Genomic DNA, 24,263 nt, shown 5'->3' on the forward strand with positions numbered 1-24,263 from the left:
GCAGTGAGTCTGTTGCCAGCAGATCTCACTGAAAATAAAAAAACCTAAACTATTACTTTCTTTCTAGGAGCTCAGGAGAGCCTCCTAGTGTGCATCCAGCTCGGCCAGGCACAAAATTCTAACTGACTTCTGGAGGAGGGTCATAGGGGGAGCAGCCAGTGCACACCAGGTAGTCCTAAAGCTTTCTTTAGTTGTGCCCAGTCTCCTGCGGAGCCGCTATTCCCCATGGTCCTTATGGAGTCCCAGCATCCACTTAGGACGTCAGAGAAAAAAAAAAAAAAAGGGCGAAAAGGCATTGGCAAAAAGGCCTTAAAACGGGCAAAAACGGACAGCAATTGCATAGGCAGGGGGGCGAATTCAATAGCTCTGCGATTACCGGAACTAACGGAATACCCCACAGTATGTAACGGAAAAAGTAATGCCCTGCTTGCAGCGCCATATACTCCCATCTTTATAAAGAATGGATTATACACTGGATTTGGTGTTGGAGAATTTAAACTAACCTGTCTTAAACGATTGGAACAGCAGTGCCATCTTGTGGCCGGCGTAGGTTACTGCAACACTTCCAATAACCACTCTGATGTAATTGTAACATCATAATTCCTAGTGAATGGTTATACATTTGTATATGTACACGGAGCAGTTTTGGTCTTTCCAAACACCATAAACACACAATATGAAAATGCATATACTTTTAATATAAGACTCTGTTTTTACATTTAAAAAAAAAAAATATTTAAAAAATAAAAACATGTAATCCCTGAATACTTAATGATTAGAACCCCTGACAGGGCAGGGAATTGACGCACTGCTAGGCACGAGTGGGAACATTCGTCCTCCCCCCTATTCATCCCACAGATGGTATAGTCCACAAAAAGACTCCGGTCACAGACCAGCATGTGACATCAGTTCTCCATTTCCTTCCTTAAATTATATAAAAAAAAATAAAAAAAAGTGCAATAATTTACCTCCAGGCTCTCTGAAAATTCTAAGGCAGCCCTGATTTGGATTCGCAAAGGAAGTATGAAAAGAGATGGCGTATCAAAAGAGGCCTTGTCGAAAAAAACATGGCAGAAACGTCATTATAGGCACTGAGCAGCTTCCAGCGAAACGTGATCCCTGCGTCGCATCAGGAGAGAGACAGCCTGACTTGAACAATTTGGCAACTTGTAATTGGGTGCCAGGCAGGAGAACATCCCACCCTGGGAAACCACGGAACATAAAAGGACAAAGAGCAGGACATGGCAGTGACATGACGCGTTTCACCACCAAATTAGAAAGGTAAACACAGTCATTAGTTATAGGCCAAGTGGTATCAGTAGAACATAACTTGAAGGGGTAATAACGTTTTGGAGAATGCAGCAGCTTCGGAAGAAGACACAAAACAGGTGTAAGTCCTCGCACGGTTCCTGAGCTGTGGGACCTTACAGTCCCTGACGTGGCACTCACAGGCACTTTGACCGATACTGGCTTGTTCCACGCCCAGTGACAGCAAGCGGCTGGCACCTGCAACACTCGGACACCCCCAGATATATTATCTGGATACCAGGACTCGGAGGAACTCCGGTATGGTCACCGATCACTGAGGCTATAGAAGCCCGACCATTTGATCAATCTGGCGCATGTAAACGCTCTTCAGCGGGAGAGAGTAGCGGCGCTCCGCAGGGACCCTGTAACACTGAACACAAGATAAAAAGGGTAGACGTAAATACAGCAGAAAGGACGGGCTATTTTTTGTCTTGTAAGAGGACCATACAGAATATTGTGACATTAATCTACCAGAACTATTTCATTTACTGAATGTGCAATCCCAAATTTTTGTAATTACCCCTAACAGAAAACTGGGACGGTTTATTCCAAAGAAAAGGGAGGTTACATTACTACAAATGTCGGATGCATACCACACACCTATTGGCTGCGATTGCTATTGGAACAATAAGTGATCAAATCCACATTCACAGATGCTTGAGATCTGTAAGAGGAAATGAGCATTCATGAAGAACTGCAAACACAATCATCGAGCCCTGGAGGCAGAGGGCACTTTAAATGGTAGCAGATTCGGGTGATGTTTGATACGCCCCCTGGCAGAGCGTATCTAACCAATTATGCACACAAGAAAACCTAAAAAATACAAATGATGTCCTTTAAGATACACTACAGCCCATTACACATCAAGTAATCACTGCTCGCCACTATGCATGAACATTGCTGTGCTCCATTGCCTAGTGATGTCCCTGTTTCTGAAGAGCCGTCTGCATTCAATGCCTCCACTGTACTACAGGGGGAGATGTATCACGTCTTGGAGAGCAATATAGTGGAGAATTGGCCATAGTAACCAATCAGCTTCTTACATTCCACAGACTGCGCTAGATAAATGACAGGAGCGGATTGGCTCCTTTGGGCAACTTCTCCACTTTATCGCCCTCCAAGTCTTGATCCCCCTGTGTATCTTGTTTTGCATCGCCAAGACCGCCTGCATCAGACACAGTGGCACTGCAGCCATGAAAATAGCGGCAATGAATTGAGACAATACCTGGAATATATGGACAAGAAGCTGTTCCCGACTACAACTTACATGAAAGCCCAGCGACGTCTTCTGTGACCACAGTAAACAAACACAAGCTGAGTGGTGACTTCAGCCATCGTTATAATCTACAGGTCACAGATGACTTGTATTATATAATAACGAGACTGCAAAAATAATTTTGTCATTGTTATATAGGAAGCACTACCAGTAAATAGATAGGGAAAGTACAGCCCAGCATATGAGGGGTGAGGAGCACTTCCCAATACAGAACTGAGAAATGACCGGATGTATTCCCCGATACACCGCACACACATGGCTGCCTCCTGCAGCAGGACAGTGAGAAGAGCAGCCCCCCACAACGTAATCATTCTGCACCAGCGACCCTGAAGACACAACCCCCGCTCACGGCTTACATTGCTGCTTAAGTTTGCGGCACGGAGTTTGTTCTGGGACAGCTTCTCTGCGGTGGCTTTACTGTCCGGTACAAAGATGTCCTTCCAGGCTTTGTTCCTGAAGCGGGGGTCAAGTGGGATCAGGTGGCCTTCAGTTGTAAAGAGATATTTGTTGCCCGTCAGGTGCACTGGGTTCTCCTCGTCAAAAAGCTGCAAGAGCAGAGAAAATCGATGGTGAGGGGTCTGTGGTGTAGGGGTAAGGGTATAAGCGCCACCACCTCCGTAGCGCAGCACCATTACGTAGGTGCACCAGAGGAGGAGCAGGCCAGTGAGTAAGGTTTTCCTCACCAAGTACAGATATTTGCACGTCTCGCTCAAGAAGAAACTTTCCATCCGATCCTCCTGGGATTTGTCGATCACGTGGTGGAGCGTTGCGTAACCACACCTGCAAGTAAGGCAAGTCAGACTCGCAGAGACGAGGAAGGTCAGAGAGAATGGGCGTGCTCACCCGCCACACTTACCGGGCCTTGGCGTGTTTCTCCAGGCTGCGCAGGATGTCCATTCCGACATGTAGGTAGAACGGGTTCTTAGTGGCCTTGGAGAAAGAGGGGGGACAAATCAGAACACAACATTTGGAAGGAAATTCGGACTGGATGGCGTAGGGGCAAGTTGGCTACAACACAGCAGAACTCAGCGTTTAACTATAAGAAGTTATATTATAATGGAATTCCATTAAGACGGACAAGAGCTGAAATAATATAAAATTTTATATTGTGCAGCACGGATGGTGTAATGGTTAGCATTACTGCCTCACAGCACTGAGGTTATGGGTTCGATTCCCACCATGGCACTAACTGTGTGGAGTTTGTATATTCTCCCCGTACTTGCGTGGGTTTCCTCCGGGTACTCCGGTTTCCTCCCACAATCCAAAAATATACTGGTAGGTTAATTGGCTCCCAACAAAATTAACACTAGCGTGAATGTGTCTGTGTGTACATGTGATAGGGAATATAGATTGTAAGCTCCGCTGGGGCAGGGACTGATGTGAATGGGCAAATATTCTCTGTACAGCGCTGCGGAATATGTGTGCGCTATATAAATAACTGGTAATAATAATTTCCCTATCCTGATCATCAGTAACATTAATAATAAATCTTCTCCACACTTCAATGAAACTCCAATTTGAAAAAACTCTTGCGCTATAGTTATATAATTACAAGATATGGCTGACAAGAATGACAAACTCCTGATAAATTAAAAATATATTTACTATTGTATAAATTAACATATAATAAAACAAGACCGGTCTTTAAAACATCAAAAAATAATAACAAATATGTATACTTTCTAATACATGGAGGTGGACTTAAGCATACTCTGTGCACAGACGTGTAAAAAAACAAGCTCTATAGCCATATGGCTTAATGAGGTCAAAGAATGTTTTGAATCAAGTGTGGCTGCTGGTAAGACCCATATATTAATTGTTCCCAATGGATAGTCACTTTGTATCAAAGATCTTTATGATGTGAAGATCCAACATGTAACAATAGAATGGATATGAGCTTTTTGTAACCGGAAACTTTACGTGAGATGTGAGCAAGTGGTATCAGCACAAATGCATCCCGACGACCACCGCAGTGGCTTGGAGCTGCGGGAAATAAAGGCACCTGCAATGGCGCCCGCTGTGATTTAACCTGCTCAGTCGCGATGCTCCACGAGTATCCACCTCTACGTGCCGTTTGCAGGCACCGGTCAGCGGCTCCTCTTTGTATGAAAACAAATTCCAGGCAGAAGAATGCTGCAGCCAGTTCGTGATATGGGTCTAACTTCAGCTGGGGTCCAACAGAATCAACTTCTGACGCGTTTCGCTCCTCCCACAGGGGCTTCCTCAAAGAATGAATATCTACAGTCCAGGGACCCTTTTTATATGGCTGGTATCAAATGCCATTGGTAAATTAGGTGATGAATTCACATCACCTGTTAATACACCTGCTTAGCCACCTCCTAGTCCAACCTCCTTAATTGAGACTCCTAACAGTCCTATTAACCCAATATGCAAAGGATATATACCTTGCTCAAATTAAATTAATTAAACTTCTGAATACAATCTTAGGGAAATAATTATACTCATATACATAAAAACAAATAAATATACTCATATACATAAAAAACAAGTTTCAGTGCCCGCTTTGTAAAAAATGTTTTATATATAATGCTTCAAAAATGCAAACTATAATGCATTTGAGCTTTCCTCTATTATAAAACATATAAATATTTTAGTCTACATGGTAAATCGAACCTACGACCTCCTGCTTCTTATCCCGTTACGTTACCACTCCTCTATCTCTTCCACCCAAATACGTTGCACTGTGTTAAAGCTTATATAGAAAAAATCCCTCATCAGTTAAACAATCACTATGACACACATTACTATGCTTGAATCACGGAAAATCTCGACACCAAATGTTTTATAAAGAGAAATGGCAACTCATTATATGTCAATAGTTATTTCAAATAAACTATTGAATTCTTCAATGAAAAATTAAAAAATTAAAAAATACTTAATATATCTACATAGGAATCTTCATACATAACGAATTAAACTTCCCTCTTGGGAATCGAACTCCCAACCCAATCGTTCAAGGTCTAGATTTCTACTAATCTCCCATCTTCCAGATGCCATTTCTAATGTAACTCAAGAATGATGTTAAACTCTGGTAATTGTACAATGACAACATCAGAAGAGGGAATAACACTGCCGACCATCTATAAATTATTAAGTGTTCAAACAATCAATTTTTACCGCACCAATGTGAACTACTAACCCTTCATACTACACTAAACCCACCTCTAAACCTCTGAACTTATTGCGTCTCCTACAATAACATAACTAATCATAATGATCATAATAAAAGGGGTGCATGGCCCCTTGTGTAATGTGTTAGGGGGGTAGGTGGGGGCGGAGTCATGTCAACATATAATGATGTTATATGAACACATTACACAGGGGGCCATGCACCCGGCAGTGTTATTCCCTCTTCTGATGTTGTCATTGTACAATTACCAGAGTTTAACATCATTCTTGAGTTACATTAGAAATGGCATCTGGAAGATGGGAGATTAGTAGAAATCTAGACCTTGAACGATTGGGTTGGGAGTTCGATTCCCAAGAGGGAAGTTTAATTCGTTATGTATTAAGATTCCTATGTAGATATATTAAGTATTTTTTTATTTTTTATTGAAGAATTCAATAGTTTATTTGAAATAACTATTGACATATAATGAGTTGCCATTTCTCTTTATAAAACATTTGGTGTCGAGATTTTCCGTGATTCAAGCATAGTAATGTGTGTCATAGTGATTGTTTAACTGATGAGGGATTTTTTCTATATAAGCTTTAACACAGTGCAACGTATTTGGGTGGAAGAGATAGAGGAGTGGTAACGTAACGGGATAAGAAGCAGGAGGTCGTAGGTTCGATTTACCATGTAGACTAAAATATTTATATGTTTTATAATAGAGGAAAGCTCAAATGCATTATAGTTTGCATTTTTGAAGCATTATATATAAAACATTTTTTACAAAGCGGGCACTGAAACTTGTTTTTTATGTATATGAGTATATTTATTTGTTTTTATGTATATGAGTATAATTATTTCCCTAAGATTGTATTCAGAAGTTTAATTAATTTAATTTGAGCAAGGTATATATCCTTTGCATATTGGGTTAATAGGACTGTTAGGAGTCTCAATTAAGGAGGTTGGACTAGGAGGTGGCTAAGCAGGTGTATTAACAGGTGATGTGAATTCATCACCCAATTTACCAATGGCATTTGATACCAGCCATATAAAAAGGGTCCCTGGACTGTAGATATTCATTCTTTGAGGAAGCCCCTGTGGGAGGAGTGAAACGCGTCAGAAGTTGATTCTGTTGGACCCCAGCTGAAGTTAGACCCATATCACGAACTGGCTGCAGCATTCTTCTGCCTGGAATTTGTTTTCATACAAAGAGGAGCCGCTGACCGGTGCCTGCAAACGGCACGTAGAGGTGGATACTCGTGGAGCATCGCGACTGAGCAGGTTAAATCACAGCGGGCGCCATTGCAGGTGCCTTTATTTCCCGCAGCTCCAAGCCACTGCGGTGGTCGTCGGGATGCATTTGTGCTGATACCACTTGCTCACATCTCACGTAAAGTTTCCGGTTACAAAAAGCTCATATCCATTCTATTGTTACATGTTGGATCTTCATAAAGATCTTTGATACAAAGTGACTATCCATTGGGAACAATTAATATATGGGTCTTACCAGCAGCCACACTTGATTCAAAACATTATTTGACCTCATTAAGCCATATAGCTATAGAGCTTGTTTTTTTTACACGTCTGTGCACAGAGTATGCTTAAGTCCACCTTCATGTATTAGAAAGTATACATATTTGTTATTATTTTTTGATGTTTTAAAGACCGGTCTTGTTTTATTATATGTTAATTTATACAATAGTAAATATATTTTGAATTTATCAGGAGTTTGTCATTCTTGTCAGCCATATCTTGTAATTATATAACTATAGCGCAAGAGTTTTTTCAAATTGGAGTTTTGTGGTTAATTGCACTTGGGTGGTCCAGTGTAATTTATTTGCCCTGTGAACCCCAGGTCATTAACTTTATGCAGCTGAGTTTTACTATATTCAAAATGTTTTTTAACAGAAAATACTATTAGCGCCCGATATAAAGAGGTTTTTTCCACACTTCAATGAAGTCTGAATAGTGGAATCTGTAACCGCTCTTATACAAGGCTTTGTTCACTTGTCCATCAGTCATATTACAGGGGATTCACTACACAACATATGTGGTTACAGTGATAAGGGCATCTCACCATCACAGTGCACTAGGGAACCTTACGTGAACCATTAAAGATTCATGAGACTCAAACGCCCCCGTTCGCGCAGCACCACCCCCGCAACGCTCCGTCTCCACCCTGGAAACGGTGCGTTGCCCTCCCAACCCTCCGCCTCTGCCCGATTGACAGGCAGAGGCGACTGCATTTTCTGCGCCCCCCACAGAAAGTGCGGGCGCATGTGCTGGCGGGCCGATCATAATAATTCCGGTTGGATCGCAATTCGCAATCCAACCTGAATTCGCTCCACAATGCGGATATTCAAGCAGCCGACTGTGTGTGATGGTTGCACTGCGCACCCCCAAGGTACCTTAGCGTTGGCGCTCGCAGCGACAGACAGTCAGGGACCATTTGGGGCCAGACAACGAAAGGCAAATAAGGTGTTAGCATGCATAAAACAGATTATGGAGACAAGGGATGAGTGTGTAATCCTGCCACTGTATAAATCATTGGTGCAACCACACCTGGAATATCGTGTACAGTTCTGGGCACCGCACTATAAAAAAAGATCTCTCTGAACTGGAAAGGGCACAGAGGAGAGATACGACATTGGTAAAAGAGGCTAGAGGTGCTGGATTGTGGGGAAAGGCTTACTCGGTTACGCATGTTTACACTGGAAAAGAAGCGATAGGATTAAAATGTATAAACATATAAAAGGAAAATACATGCAGCTATTAAGCAATTTATTTATTGAGATCTCTCTACACAGGACACCCCCTCTGAGGTTAGAGTAGAGGAAATTTCATACACAGCGGAGGAAAGGGTTCTTCACAGTAAAGGCAGTACGGATTTGGAATTTGCTGCCTGAGAAAGTAGCAACAGCGGACTCGGTCAATTTGTTTAAAAATAAGAATTTACTTACCGATAATTCTATTTCTCATAGTCCGTAGTGGATGCTGGGAACTCCGTAAGGACCATGGGGAATAGCGGCTCCGCAGGAGACTGGGCACATCTAAAGAAAGCTTTAGGACTATCTGGTGTGCACTGGCTCCTCCCCCTATGATCCTCCTCCAAGCCTCAGTTAGGATACTGTGCCCGGACGAGCGTACACAATAAGGAAGGATTTTGAATCCCGGGTAAGACTCATACCAGCCACACCAATCACACCGTACAACTTGTGATCTGAACCCAGTTAACAGCATGATAACAGAGGAGCCTCTAGAAAAGATGGCTCACTACAGCAATAACCCGATTTTTTGGTAACAATAACTATGTACCAGTATTGCAGACAATCCGCACTTGGGATGGGCGCCCAGCATCCACTACGGACTATGAGAAATAGAATTATCGGTAAGTAAATTCTTATTTTCTCTAACGTCCTAAGTGGATGCTGGGGACTCCGTAAGGACCATGGGGATTATACCAAAGCTCCCAAACGGGCGGGAGAGTGCGGATGACTCTGCAGCACCAAATGAGAGAACTCCAGGTCCTCCTCAGCCAGGATATCAATTTTGTAGAATTTTACAAACGTATTTGCTCCTAACCAAGTAGCTGCTCGGCAAAGTTGTAAAGCCGAGACCCCTCGGGCAGCCGCCCAAGATGAGCCCACCTTCCTTGTGGAGTGGGCATTTACAGATTTTTGGCTGTGGCAGGCCTGCCACAGAATGTGCAAGCTGAATTGTACTACAAATCCAACGAGCAATAGTCTGCTTAGAAGCAGGAGCACCCAGCTTGTTGGGTGCATACAGGATAAACAGCGAGTCAGATTTCCTGACTCCAGCCGTCCTGGAAACATATATTTTCAGGGCACTGACAACGTCTAGCAACTTGGAGTCCTCCAAGTCCCTAGTAGCCGCAGGCATCACAAATAGGTTGGTTCAGGTGAAACGCTGAAAACACCTTAGGGAGAAAATGAGGACGAGTCCTCAATTCCGCCCTGTCCGAATGGAAAATCAGATAAGGGCTTTTTCAGGATAAAGCCGCCAATACTGACACGCGCCTGGCCCAGGCCAGGGCCAACAGCATGACCACTTTCCATGTGAGATATTTTAACTCCACAGATTTAAGTGGTTCAAACCAATGTGACTTTTGGAACCCAAAACTACAGTGAGATCCCAAAGTGCCACTGGAGGCACAAAAGGAGGCTGTATATGCAGTACCCCTTTTACGAACGTCTGAACTTCAAGGACTGAAGCTAGTTCTTTTTGGAAGAAAATTGACAGGACCCCTATTTCAGGCCCATAGACACTCCTGTTTGCAGGAAATGTAGGAATCGACCCAGTTGAATTTCCTCCGTCGGGCCTACTGGCCTCGCACCACGCAACATATTTTAGCCAAATGCGGTGATAATGTTTTTCGGTTACATCCTTCCTGGCTTTGATCAGGATAGGGATGACTTCATCCGGAATGCCGTTTTTCCTTCAGGATCCGGCGTTCAACCGCCATGCCGTCAAACGCAGCCGCGGTAAGTCTTGGAACAGACAGGGTCCTTGCTGGAGCAGGTCCCTTCTTAGAGGTAGAGGCCACGGATCCTCCGTGAGCATCTCTTGAAGTTCCGGTTACCAAGTCCTTCTTGGCCAATCCGGAGCCACGAATATAGTGCTTACTCCTCTCCATCTTATCAATCTCAGTACCTTGGGTATGAGAGGCAGAGGAGGGAACACATACACTGACTGGTACACCCACGGTGTTACCAGAGCGTCTACAGCTATTGCCTGAGGGTCCCTTGACCTGGCGCAATACCTGTCGAGTTTTTCCCAACGGTTTATAAACAAGTGGAAGACTTCTGGGTGAAGTCCCCACTCTCCCGGGTGGAGGTCGTGCTGAGGAAGTCTGCTTCCCAGTTGTCCACTCCCGGAATGAATACTGCTGACAGTGCTATCACATGATTTTCCGCCCAGCGAAGAATCCTTGCAGCTTCTGCCATTGCCCTCCTGCTTCTTGTGCCACCCTGTCTGTTTACGTGGGTGACTGCCGTGATGTTGTCCGACTGGATCAACACCGGCTGACCTTGAAGCAGAGGTCTTGCTAAGCTTAGAGCATTGTAAATGTCCCTTAGCTTCAGGATATTTTTGTGAAGTGATGTCTCCAGGCTTGACCATAAGCACTGGATATTCCTTCCCTGTGTGACTGCTCCCCAGCCTCGCAGGCTGGCATCCGTGGTCACCAGGACCCAGTCCTGAATGCCGAATCTGCGGCCCTCTAGAAGATGAGCACTCTGCAACCACCACAGGAGGGACACCCTTGTCCTTGGTGACAGGGTTATCCGCTGATGCATCTGAAGATGCGACCCAGACCATTTGTCCAGCAGGTCCCACTGGAAAGTTCTTGCGTGGAATCTGCCGAATGGGATTGCTTCGTAGGAAGCCACCATTTTACCCAGAACCCTTGTGCATTGATGCCCTGAGACTTGGCTCAGTTTTAGGAGGTTCCTGACTAGCTCGGATAACTCCCAGGCTTTCTCCTCCGGGAGAAACACCTTTTTCTGGACTGTGTCCAGGATCATCCCTAGGAACAGAAGATAAGTTGTCGGAACCAGCTGCGATTTTGGAATATTGAGAATCCAATCGTGCTGCCGCAACACTACCTGAGATAGTGCTACACCGACCTCCAACTGTTCCCTGGATCTTACCCTTATCAGTAAGTAAGGGATAACTAAAATTCCCTTCCTTCGAAGGAATATCATTATTTCGGCCATTACCTTGGTAAAGACCCGGGGTGCCGTGGACCATCCATACGGCAGCGTCTGAACTGATAGTGACAGTTCTGTACCATAAACCTGAGGTACCCTTGGTGAGAAGGGTAAATTTTGACATGAAGGTAAGCATCCCTGATGTCCCGAGACATCATGTAGTCCCCTTCTTCCAGGTTCGCAATCACTGCTCTGAGTGACTCAATATTGAATTTGAACCTCTGTATGTAAGTGTTCAAAGATTTTAGATTTAGAATCGGTCTCACCGAGCCGTCCGGCTTCGGTACCACAACAGTGTGGAATAATACCCCGTTCCCTGTTGCAGGAGGGGTATCTTGATTATCACCTGCTGGGAATACAGCTTGTGAATGGCTTCCAAAACTGTCTCCCTGTCAGAAGGAGACATCGGTAAAGCCGACTTTAGGAAACGGCGAGGGGGAGACGTCTCGAATTCTAATTTGTACCCCTGAGATATCACCTGAAGGATCCAGGGGTCTACTTGCGAGTGAGCCCACTGCGCGCTGAAATTCATTGAGACGGGCCCCCCACATGCCTGATTCTGCTTGTAAAGCCCAACGTATACTGAGGGCTTGGCAGAGGCGGGAGAGGGTTTCTGTTCCTGGGAACTGGCTGATTTCTGCAGCCTTTTTCCTCTCCCTCTGTCACGGGGCAGAAATGAGGAACCTTTTGCCCGCTTGTCCATGAAAAGACTGCGCCTGATAATACGGCGTCTTCTCATGTTGAGAGGCGACCTGGGGTACAAACGTGGATTACCCAGCTGTTGCCGTGGCCACCAGGTCTGAAAGAGCGACCCCAAATAACTCCTCCCCTTAATAAGGCAATACTTCCAAATGCCGTTTGGAATACGCATCACCTGACCACTGACGTGTCCATAACCCTCTACTGGTAGAAATGGACAACGCACTTAGACTTGATGCCAGTCGGCAAATATTCCGCTGTGCATCACGCATGTATAGAAATGCATCTTTTAAATGCTCTATAGGCAAAAATATACTGTCCCTATCTAGGGTATCAATATTTTCAGTCAGGGAATCCGACCACGCCAACCCAGCACTGCACATCCAGGCTGAGGCGATTGCTGGTCGCAAAATAACACCAGTATGTGTGTAAATACATTTTAGGATACCCTCCTGCTTTCTATCAGCAGGATCCTTAAGGGTGGCCATCTCAGGAGAGGGTAGAGCCCTTACAAGCGTGTGAGCGCTTTATCCACCCTAGGGGGTGTTTCCCAACGCACCCTAACCTCTGGCGGGAAAGGATATAATGCCAATAACATTATAGAAATTATCAGTTGTTATCGGGGGAAACCCACGCATCATCACACACCTCATTTAATTTCTCAGATTCAGGAAAACTACAGGTAGTTTTTCCTCACCGAACATAATACCCCTTTTTGGTGGTACTCGTATTATCAGAAATGTGTAAAACATTTTTCATTGCCTCAATCATGTAACGTGTGGCCCTACTGGAAGTCACATTTGTCTCTTCACCGTCGACACTGGAGTCAGTATCTGTGTCGGCGTCTATATCTGCCATCTGAGGTAACGGGCGCTTTAGAGCCCCTGACGGCCTATGAGACGTCTGGACAGGCACAAGCTGAGTAGCCGGCTGTCTCATGTCAACCACTGTCTTTTATACAGAGCTGACACTGTCACGTAATTTCCAACAGTTCATCCACTCAGGTGTCGACCCCCTAGGGGGTGACATCACTATTACAGGCAATCTGCTCCGTCTCCACATCATTTTCCTCCTCATACATGTCGACACAAAAGTACCGACATACAGCACACACACAGGGAATGCTCTGATAGAGGACAGGACCCCACTAGCCCTTTGGGGAGACAGAGGGAGAGTTTGCCAGCACACACCAGAGCGCTATATATATACAGGGATAACCTTATATAAGTGTTTTTCCCCTTATAGCTGCTGTATAGTTAATACTGCGCCTAATTAGTGCCCCCCTCTTTTTTAACCCTTTCTGTAGTGTAGTGACTGCAGGGGAGAGCCAGGGAGCTTCCCTCCAACGGAGCTGTGAGGGAAAATGGCGCCAGTGTGCTGAGGAGATAGGCTCCGCCCCTTATTCGCTGACTTTTCTCCTGCTTTTTTATGGATTCTGGCAGGGGTTAAATGCATCCATATAGCCCAGGAGCTATATGTGATGCATTTTTTGCCATTCAAGGTGTTTTTATTGCGTCTCAGGGCGCCCCCCCCCCCAGCGCCCTGCACCCTCAGTGACCGGAGTGTGAAGTGTGCTGAGAGCAATGGCGCACAGCTGCAGTGCTGTGCGCTACCTTGTTGAAGACAGGACGTCTTCTGCCGCCGATTTTCCGGACCTCTTCTGCCTTCTGGCTCTGTAAGGGGGCCGGCGGCGCGGCTCTGGGACCCATCCAAGCTGGGCCTGTGATCGTCCCTCTGGAGCAAATGTCCAGTAGCCTAAGAAGCCCAATCCACTCTGCACGCAGGTGAGTTCGCTTCTTCTCCCCTTAGTCCCTCGATGCAGTGAGCCTGTTGCCAGCAGGTCTCACTGAAAATAAAAAACCTAAACTAAAACTTTCACTAAGAAGCTCAGGAGAGCCCCTAGTGTGCACCCTTCTCGTTCGGGCACAGAGATCTAACTGAGGCTTGGAGGAGGATCATAGGGGGAGGAGCCAGTGCACACCAGATAGTCCTAAAGCTTTCTTTAGATGTGCCCAGTCTCCTGCGGAGCCGCTATTCCCCATGGTCCTTACGGAGTCCCCAGCATCCACTTAGGACGTTAGAGAAAATAGGTTAGATAACATTTTTACTGAAAAAGGAATCCAAGGATATAGCATGTAAAACGAAGGTACTTTAGTAACAACAGGGATTCCAGCTGTCATTTAGACTATGCACATAATATCCGAGTCATTATAGTTACATAAATAATACCCCCTTCCTCTGTGGCAGAACCCCCCCCCCCCCCTTTTTATCTTGTGCCCCTCTTCTCCTGGGACAACTAAGCAAAAGAGAATTATAGGAGCAGCAGGAAAGACTCACCTGATACAAGAGGTAGGTGGACTCCACCAGTTCTGGTCTGAGTGGGTAGAAGGAGACATCTGGCGCCTGCAGCTGCCAGTTGTACCTCTCGGGCAGGGCGCCGTACCTCTTCCAGATCGCGTAATAGAAGGCGTGGAGACAGATGGCGTCCTCAATGTCTCCTTTCAGGACCTGCATGGAGAAACCGGGTCTTACTACAGGGCAGTTCTATAGGAACCGTATAACCACGTGGGGTGGGGTGGCATGGTACCTGGAGGCCAGGAAAGAAAGCCTGGAGAGAATCTATCCACGTGTTCATGATCTGCCCATTAAACATGTTGACATTGACATACAGCGGTGGATCCCCCTCGCCTTCATTGCACGCTTCCCGTCTGCGCAATAAGAAGAAAATCATTATCAGCGTTGGTATATAGCGGCAGTAACATACATATGCGTGCGCTATTGGCGATAAATGACGACGGTAGACACCATGTAAAGTCCCATTAGTGCAGTGCCTAGAAATGAGGTCACTATTCTCTACCAATGATAGTTACATCTGAGAAATGCATACATCTCTGTAGATCTATCATTGGTAGCGAAACGCGTCAGTACACAGACAAGGATTGTTACTCCAGAAAATTGAACGGTTATAATTTACGGACACTACTCTAATGTTTGCACTAACAAATGACTGTGTGGCATTCTAGATCGGTGATTAGAGACCACTGGATCTTTTTGGTGAATAAGGATTATTGGATTGATTGTGTGATATGCCACTTTAGTAGCCTGGATATGGCTTAGCCTTACTGAGTGTTATGCCTGGCATCACTACAGTAATCTTTCACCAGGCTGCCAAAGAGTGCAGAAATCGATAACGAGCTTTGCCACGAGATTTATATTCTTCAAAGTGGACACAAACACATTTTTATCTGGTGGGCATTTGGAGAATGTATACAGATCCTCTAAATATTGGACTTTAACCTGGTCTGCAAAGCATCACGGGAGTGGAACCAGTCTGGCTTCTCACTTAACCTCGGTGCGACTTACACTTGTGGCCAAATAGGGCACGTACGCTATTCTTTGAATATATAATCCGGTGAATTTACAGGAGTATATATAATTTATGATACTTAAAGTCATAGCGGGAAATCCAATTAGCCACACTATCACCCGTGCAGGCCAATTCAATCAGCAGGGGGTTTACCCCACATATTAAACTACAGAGGTGGACTTTTCCTTGCAGTTTAAGTCGACCATAGAAATAACCCTCTCGTGTTTAACACGCGTGCAGGTTATTGGTTTTATTGAATGGTTCCGGGAGTGAAACTCAGAGTGCACCATGGTTTATTTCTTGCATATAAATTGAATATCAAAATTTTTTTCTTGCATGTCACGAGTGGGTGGAAATTCATGGAAAATCAGGAAATAGGGTAAAAATGGAAACACATTACCCCCTCCCCGCCATTACTTTTTTTTCATGCTCTCAATTTAGGCAATAATCTGGGTGGGGGGAAAAAAAAGGGTCTTCAAATTACCCCAAAATAAATGTTTATGCACTCCAAATTTAAAGTAGTCATTTAAATAAGACACCGCTTTTTGTTGTGTTTTTAAACAAAAGTGGCCTCTAATTACCCCAAATTACCATTTCTTTCCGCTTTTTTTTTATTTTAATTTTTTTACTTTGTTTTGTTTGAAACGAAAAAAAGTTTTGTTTGTTTTTTTTAAATGCATATACCAGCCAATTAAAGCACATTAATAGTGCTAAATATTTTTCTATGGAACAGTAATATACAGTACATCCACATTACCCGCGGGTGCTGCCAAACAAAAATTTTGCAACCAATTTTTTCCTATTGGATAACGCGGAATTTGGGAGCACACACGGCCGCAGAAATTGAAAAATGGTCACAATAACCACATTAGTTTCTGTGCCGAAAATTATGAGGCCAACTGAATATGCCCCTTATTATTCCTACATAATACGTATGGTAAATATTGATGTGTTACAAAGTTTTAATGTATTTTCTGCTAGATGAGAGTGGAAGTGATAACACAGTTAATAATAAGGGAACACGGGTATGAATAACGGAGACATATAGGGTAAGCCGCACTGAGAATTGTATTTACATACACAGTAAGCACAGGCTCAGCCTACGTTGGGTGCCATGTACTATTTCAGTGTATCGATAGAGGGAAAAGAGTTTTATCAGAGTTTGCACACGACCATCAGATTCTGTACGTTCCATACATGTACCCAGCAGTCACACGTGTGGAATTCTGATGCACACACAAGCACAGGATATGACGTGACTGTACATAGCTACTGTATGTGAGGCTCTATATGGTAACCGCGTACATATAATGCAGGAAACAGAATTAGAGCCACAGTACATGCAGAGTATAGAGAAACTATTCCAGCTACTAGTATAGGAATAATGAAGCATCTTCTGCCGGAACAACAAACGAAAGTGACTAATTAACAGCTAGACATCAGATACAGCCTGTGGTACATTGTATATTCTCAGGTGTGCAATTATCCTTGTACCCAACAATTGACATTGCTCGTTAACCACGTCTGCACAATACGTCAGCTTTTCCTTGGACAGGATCCATATCTCAGAGCAAACAAGTCCTCACACCTCCTAAACCTGCACACAGGATACGTCCACACGACATAAACCTGGTTATGACGCAACAACGGGGAAGGACACATCCAACAGGTAACTGCACAGACCTGTACAATGTAGGATCACTGCGGCTGTCCCCACAGCTCATAACTCAGCCAGGAACACACTGACTGACGTTTAAAGAACACACAATTAGCTGTCACGAGGGGGCCTAACACACACATTACCCAAACCCATAGAGGCCTATACAATAAAACCTCATGCAGAAGATGAGTGACTAGGGGTCTCCAGCTGGCAGAGTTACACTGTCCTGTCTCTGCCGGCGTGCAGCTTTCCATTGTACTGGCTGATATCCCCTATAGTTCCATTGTCCTGTCTCTGCCGGCGTGCAGCTTTCCATTGTACTGGCTGATATCCCCTATAGTTCCACTGTCCTGTCTCTGCCTGCGTGCAGCTTTCCATGGTACTGGCTGATATCCCCTATAGTTCCACTGTCCTGTCTCTGGCGGCGTGCAGCTTTCCATGGTACTGGCTGATATCCCCTATAGTTCCACTGTCCTGTCTCTGGCAGCTTTCCATGGTACTGGCTGATATCCCCTATAGTTCCACTGTCCTGTCTCTGGCATTGTGCAGCTTTCCATGGTACTGGCTGATATCCCCTATAGTTCCACTGTCCTGTCTCTGGCGGCGTGCAGCTTTCCATGGTACTGGCCGATATCCCCTATAGTTCCACTGTCCTGTCTCTGGCGGCGTGTAGCTTTCCATGGTACCGGCCGATATCCCCTATAGTTGCACTGTCCTGTCTCTGGCGGTGTACAGCTTTCCATGGTACTGGCTGATATCCCCTATAGTTCCACTGTCCTGTCTCTGGCGGCGTGCAGCTTTCCATGGTACTGGCTGATATCCCCTATAGTTCCACTGTCCTGTCTCTGGCGGCGTGTAGCTTTCCATGGTACCGGCCGATATCCCCTATAGTTGCACTGTCCTGTCTCTGGCGGTGTACAGCTTTCCATGGTACTGGCTGATATCCCCTATAGTTCCACTGTCCTGTCTCTGGCAGCGTGCAGCTTTTCATGGTGCTGGCTGATATCCCCTATAGCTCCACTGTCCTGTCTCTGGCGGCGTGCAGCTTGTCATGGTACTGGCTGATATCCCCTATAGTTCCATTGTCCTGTCTCTGCCGGCATGCAGCTTTCCATGATACTGGCTGATATCCCCTATAGTTCCACTGTCCTGTCTCTGCCGGCGTGCAGCTTTCCATGGTGCCGGCTGATATCCCCTATAGTTCTACTGTCCTGTCTCTGCCGGCATGCAGCTTTCCATGGTACTGGCTGATATCCCCTATAGTTCCATTGTCCTGTCTCTGGCGGCGTGCAGCTTTCCATGGTACTGGCTGATATCCCCTATAGCTCCACTGTCCTGTCTCTAGCAGCGTGCAGCTTTCCATGGTACCGGCTGATATCCCCTATAGTTCCACTGTCCTGTCTCTGGCATCGTGCAGCTTTCCATGGTGCTGGCTGATATCCCCTATAGCTCCACTGTCCTGTCTCTCGCGGCGTGCAGCTTTCCATGGTACTGGCTGATATCCCCTATAGTTCCATTGTCCTGTCTCTGGCGGCGTGCAGCTTTCCATGGTACCGGCTGATATCCCCTATAGTTGCACTGTCCTGTCTCTGGCGGCGTGCAGCTTTCCATGGTGCTGGCTGATATCCCCTATAGTTCCATTGTCCTGTCTCTGGCGGCGTGCAGCTTTCCATGGTACCGGCTGATATCCCCTATAGCTGCACTGGCTGATATCCCCTATAGTTCCATTGTCCTGTCTCTGGCGGAGTGCAGCTTTCCATGGTACTGGCTGATATCCCCTATAGCTCCACTGTCCTGTCTCTAGCAGCGTGCAGCTTTCCATGGTACTGGCTCATATCCCCTATAGTTCCATTGTCCTGTCTCTGGCGGCGTGCAGCTTTCCATGGTACTGGCTGATATCCCCTATAGCTCCACTGTCCTGTCTCTAGCAGCGTGCAGCTTTCCATGGTACCGGCTGATATCCCCTATAGTTCCACTGTCCTGTCTCTGGCATTGTGCAGCTTTCCATGGTGCTGGCTGATATCCCCTATAGTTCCATTGTCCTGTCTCTGGCGGCGTGCAGCTTTCCATGGTACCGGCTGATATCCCCTATAGTTCCATTGTCCTGTCTCTGGCGGCGTGCAGCTTTCCATGGTACCGGCTGATATCCCCTATAGTTGCACTGTCCTGTCTCTGGCAGCGTGCAGCTTTCCATGGTACCAGCTGATATCCCCTATAGTTCCACTGTCCTGTGTCTGGCGGCGTGCAGCTTTCCATGGTACCGGCTGATATCCCCTATAGTTCCATTGTCCAGTCTCTGGCAGCGTGCAGCTTTCCATGGTACTGGCTGATATCCCCTATAGTTCCACTGTCCTGTCTCTGGCGGCGTGCAGCTTTCCATGGTACCGGCTGATATCCCCTATAGCTCCACTGTCCTGTCTGTGGCGGCGTGCAGCTTTCCATGGTACCGGCTGATATCCCCTATAGCTCCACTGTCCTGTCTCTGGCGGCGTGCAGCTTTCCATGATACTGGCTGATATCCCCTATAGTTGCACTGTCCTGTCTCTGGCGGCGTGCAGCTTTCCATGGTACCGGCTGATATCCCCTATAGCTCCACTGTCCTGTCTGTGGCGGCGTGCAGCTTTCCATGGTACCGGCTGATATCCCCTATAGCTCCACTGTCCTGTCTCTGGCGGCGTGCAGCTTTCCATGATACTGGCTGATATCCCCTATAGTTGCACTGTCCTGTCTCTGGCAGCGTGCAGCTTTCCATGGTACTGGCCGATATCCCCTATAGTTTCATTGTCCTGTCTCTGGCGGCGTGCGGCTTTCCATGGTACTGGCTGATATCGCCTATAACAATCTGAGTGTAAACTATGTACAACTCAGATCATGAAACTTTGTTATTAGCAGACAAATATCCCTGCACTGTTTTCGCACCCCGTGGCCCCCGGTAAACTTACCCTCTCCGCAGGTGGCTCTGAATGCTCTTATAGGCCTCATTAAACATGTGCAGATCTTCCTCTTCTCCAAACAAGATGTAGGACTTCAGCAAGTACTCATAGAAAGAGTCCAGGCCCGCTCCGAGCCCACTCTGCTTCCCAACCCACTGTCCTGTCTGGATATCCACCACGTTACCTGTGTGCAAACAGCAGTAAGAGAGATGGTGAGTAACAGCGGAAAAAGCATGGACCAGGGTTCAGGCTCCATCCCCCCCAAATCATTCCTACCCAGGAGACCGGTGTTATTGTTCCGCAGACCCCACAGGGCTCGTACAGCACGGCGGGCCATCCATTCAAACGTGGAGTCTCCGAGAAGCCGGCTGAGGATGCCAAACTCTACCAGCAGCGAGCCGGCACCGGCCGTACACGTCTCATTCAGGCTGTCAGGCGGCACGCCCTTCTTCAGGTTTACCTGCAGAGATGAGAACAGAAGCTTAGAACGGCCACCACGGATGTGGTACTCTTACATTAAATAGGGGAGATTTATCAAGGCTTGGAGAGAACGGTCCAGCCAATCAGCTCCTAATTGTCATGTTACAGGCGATGTTTGAAAAATGACAGTTAGGAGCTGCTTGGTTGGCGCTTTAACTCTCTCCAAGGTTTGATACATCTCCCACAATGAGATGTGTGTGGATTCTACTCAACAGGAAACTGGCAGCTCAAGGACTGTCGGATCCAAACAGGTCACTAACATTACGACTCAATAACCGCCAGGCCGGAATAAGATGGTCAGCCATATTGAGATTGATTTGCCAATGTAAGCACATGTATATATTTACTTTCTTATGTCCACTAAATGGCTTTTCATGTTGCCGGTGGCAACACTTATACTGCAGGGCAAATTTGGTACAGACGAGTCCACACTTGCTGCTTCAGCTGCACCAAATAGCCCCTCTTGGCGTGCCAGATACCGCGCAACGCGACGTGGCTGTGCAGTCTCCAAATGTGCATCTTATTTGCAGAATTAACCCTTAGTATACCAAAGGGGGTCTTCTGAGGACCCCAGAATGCTATTGCTTGTGATCCTGCCGTATCTATAACAACTATTTTACTCCCGATTTTTCTGTGTGTCCCGGATTAAGATAAATACTGTGTAACTAGACTTATAATATGTTCTTTCAAAAAAACGAACATAATAAAAAAACACTATACTACATTACAAATGCAGAACGTTTTATATGTGAGAAACACAGGAAACCAACCAACGCTGTGACATGTGCTATGGATTGTAGCGATGGCAACACATGAATAGTGATGTATTGTTACCGTAGTAAAATGATAAAACCTTTTTACAAGAATACACAGTATCCAATCGGATGTAAAAATGTATACACTAATGAAGAAGAATATACGGCTTTTATTGGCTAACTACTCTTCAAATAAATAAACAAAATATTCTATGCTGTCGTACCCTTACTAGAACGAATCCCTTCAGAAACAAAAAAAAAACACAATTTTAGTAATTTACCGCATCAGTTGAGAATTTAGACAAAAAACTGTGGGGTCCTCTGAAGACCCCAGCTTGGTAAAGTACGTTGACGAGGTAGGCTTGGTATATTACGGGTTAAACACAAAGAAGCCACCAAACTACATTGATAGCGTAGACTGATCAATCTGGTGTGGGACATTTGTACATCGGTGTGCAACTGAGTCAGAAAGGGCTCAAGCGCAAGTGTTTCATGCCGTCCTGGTACGGGAAAGTAATTACCCAGACTGCACTTCTGTTAAGGCAGAGGTAACCTACATCCTGTACTGCCTTACATTTATGCGGTAATACCGGTCACCGGCAACCAGATGGTACTAAAACAGTATTCCCCTCAACAGTGCACAGCAAATCGCGGTTACTATTATCGTCTTATCTCATGTGACATACTCTCGGGTACGGCATCCCTGTTCTGGTGTTCTCAAAGGCAGGAAGAAGTCGGACAGCCAGGTCATGCGCCATCTGTAAGAGTTCATTATCGTAACCATAAACAGTCATGTTGCCAAACGGCTGCTCGGCGTCCGTCAGAATGATGTGCGCAGACAGCAGACTACCCAAAATCCTGAAAAAAAGGACAGAGGTGACCGGTTACACGACACCAATACACGCTTACGTGCCCAAGCCCCAAATTGCGAGACGTCCGCGGTTCTAGGACAGTTACCGGATGTTTGCCTCAAACACTTGCACGGTGGAATCTTTGTCAAAAGAAACCGTGTCGATCACCAGACGCACGGCTTTCTGAAACTCTGTGGCATTACCCATAACCTGCAGAGAGAAAACACATCACAGCTAGCTCAGTAAGCCTCCTGTACCTCCTCCGATTCATCCCACCACCCAACATTTCCAGGTCCCAATGTCTGGAATACATATGATGAATGGAACCTACAGGACAGACTTTCCAGGCTGGCAATGCCATGTAAAGACTCGTACCAAGAGCACAAACTCTGCTCAAAAACAGGGGCTAGGACACTGCCTATACCTTTAAGAGGTGCTTACGAAATTGAAGACATTGGAGGGTATCACTAGGAGCCGAAGTTTTCTATTCTTTAATGTCCCCCGTACTAGATAGAAGTTTGTCTCTACTGTGTCCGTTTCTTAATACAGTGAGAAACCAGGGTTGGCCATGAACTAGGCATGCTTAGAACTGTAGTCCTACAGCAGCTGAAAGGCCAGAGGGTGCTGGAGGAGACGAACCGATGATAAATCCGATAATTACGGCTTATGAGCGCACTGTGAACCAGACTCTACTAGACATCTGGACACCGACACGTAGTAATAGACAGCGTTAAACAAGCCAAAAGTCAAGGACTGAACACACGAACGTCTGATCTACGGACTACAACGTCGCTTAGTACGTTTGCTTATAGATCAGTCGCAAAAAAAAAAAAAAAAAAAGACTTCTTCTCCAAACGCAGAGATTCTACAGACACGGAACTCACTGCAAGGAATTTGTTTTTATTTCCACATCCACGTAATCAGTACTTAGGGGTGGGATGTAACTCATCTGTGGGCAAACAAACCTGGAACCGAGACTTCCTTTCTAATAACAGGGTGAGCGATGCACGCTTTCAGTTTCGTGTCGTCTGGTTCCCCAGAGAGTGCGGCAGCTGGCTCGTGTGACACGCTGGCTGCACCTGCTGTTCTTCAGGCAGGAAGGTTATATGTGTAAGGCCAGCTCATCACACAGCATGCCAGCTGCTGGTCTGCCACAAGGGCGCTGGCAGGTCTATGTACTTCAGGTGCTGCTCGGCTAGAGATCAGCTTCCTATGCTGTTGCATGGAGTAGGAGCCAAGTAACCGTTGCGTCTCTGTGCGTGGAACAATGTCCCAGCAGGAGCGGTGTTTAGGCCCCTGTGATTACAGTAAGGAAGACAGTATACAGATCAGCTAGTAACTCACCGCTAACGTGTCCAGGGCGTCAATCAGGGTGAGAGAATAGTTCCCGAGCACATCATTGATGTTAAGATTTGAACTGAAACAACACAGTCAGAGGAATTAACGCGGCCCCCAGGCTCGTCCAGGCTACAGAGGAGCCGCTGCTGCACATGTTACAGATCATGTGGAAACTATCATGTAATACGCTTCAGGTTTTTTCTAACTGCTAATAAAAAATGATATGAAGCTGAACGGGCACCTGGGAACATGTACTGCCGCACTTCCTCTCGCCGGATCCCCGGGGGGCGCCCCGTGTAATACACAACCGCCAAACTACGTGGTTGTACAGGGTGTGAAAGCGGAGTTTCTGGGAGAACTCTGGAGGCTGCATATAGCAGCGCCCATACCCCCCGGCTGCGGGTAGGAGCCCCCTTAGGAACGCACGCCCCTCCCTGGCACTGAAGCTTTAAGTTCAGTTTATATTATAATGCTGTAAAATGTAAAAATAACCTTTTTATAAGGTAACCATGGTTAAATGATAAACTATATGGAGATCTGAGGATATTAGCTATAAACAGGCGCAGGATGTACCCCTTCATAGAGACTAGATCCAGTACCCGAATACTGAGGGCGATTAGGCTGTTTCTGGGAGGGAAACGAGGGTTACAGACGGAAAACTATAAAACTGATCATAAAAAAGTAACCCAAGATATCGACAGTAGCTTGTATATGTAATGATGTGCGGAAAAGCG

General features: G+C 45.9%; 1 protein-coding gene across 2 annotated transcripts in view; it reads right to left on the bottom strand.

Annotated features, from left to right (window-relative positions):
• Window positions 1-677: 677 nt before the first annotated feature.
• The window catches only part of EDEM1 (ER degradation enhancing alpha-mannosidase like protein 1), a 32,544-nt gene continuing 8,958 nt past the window's right edge, over window positions 678-24,263 (bottom strand). The window contains exons 2-12 of one of the 2 annotated variants that reach the window (XM_063941285.1): window positions 23,536-23,608; window positions 22,298-22,401; window positions 22,027-22,198; window positions 20,382-20,565; window positions 20,115-20,289; window positions 14,733-14,853; window positions 14,483-14,653; window positions 3,441-3,514; window positions 3,268-3,364; window positions 2,941-3,129; window positions 678-1,678 (exon numbers count right to left, since the gene is read on the bottom strand). In XM_063941285.1, coding sequence (XP_063797355.1) covers window positions 1,589-1,678; window positions 2,941-3,129; window positions 3,268-3,364; window positions 3,441-3,514; window positions 14,483-14,653; window positions 14,733-14,853; window positions 20,115-20,289; window positions 20,382-20,565; window positions 22,027-22,198; window positions 22,298-22,401; window positions 23,536-23,608 — 1,450 coding nt within the window. In that variant the 3' untranslated portion in view covers window positions 678-1,588. The remainder of the gene's footprint in view (window positions 1,679-2,940; window positions 3,130-3,267; window positions 3,365-3,440; window positions 3,515-14,482; window positions 14,654-14,732; window positions 14,854-20,114; window positions 20,290-20,381; window positions 20,566-22,026; window positions 22,199-22,297; window positions 22,402-23,535; window positions 23,609-24,263) is intronic. The other variant, XM_063941286.1, reaches the window with a different exon arrangement.

Source organism: Pseudophryne corroboree, chromosome 9, assembly GCF_028390025.1.
Source record: "Pseudophryne corroboree isolate aPseCor3 chromosome 9, aPseCor3.hap2, whole genome shotgun sequence".
NCBI classification, from domain to species: domain Eukaryota; kingdom Metazoa; phylum Chordata; class Amphibia; order Anura; family Myobatrachidae; genus Pseudophryne; species Pseudophryne corroboree.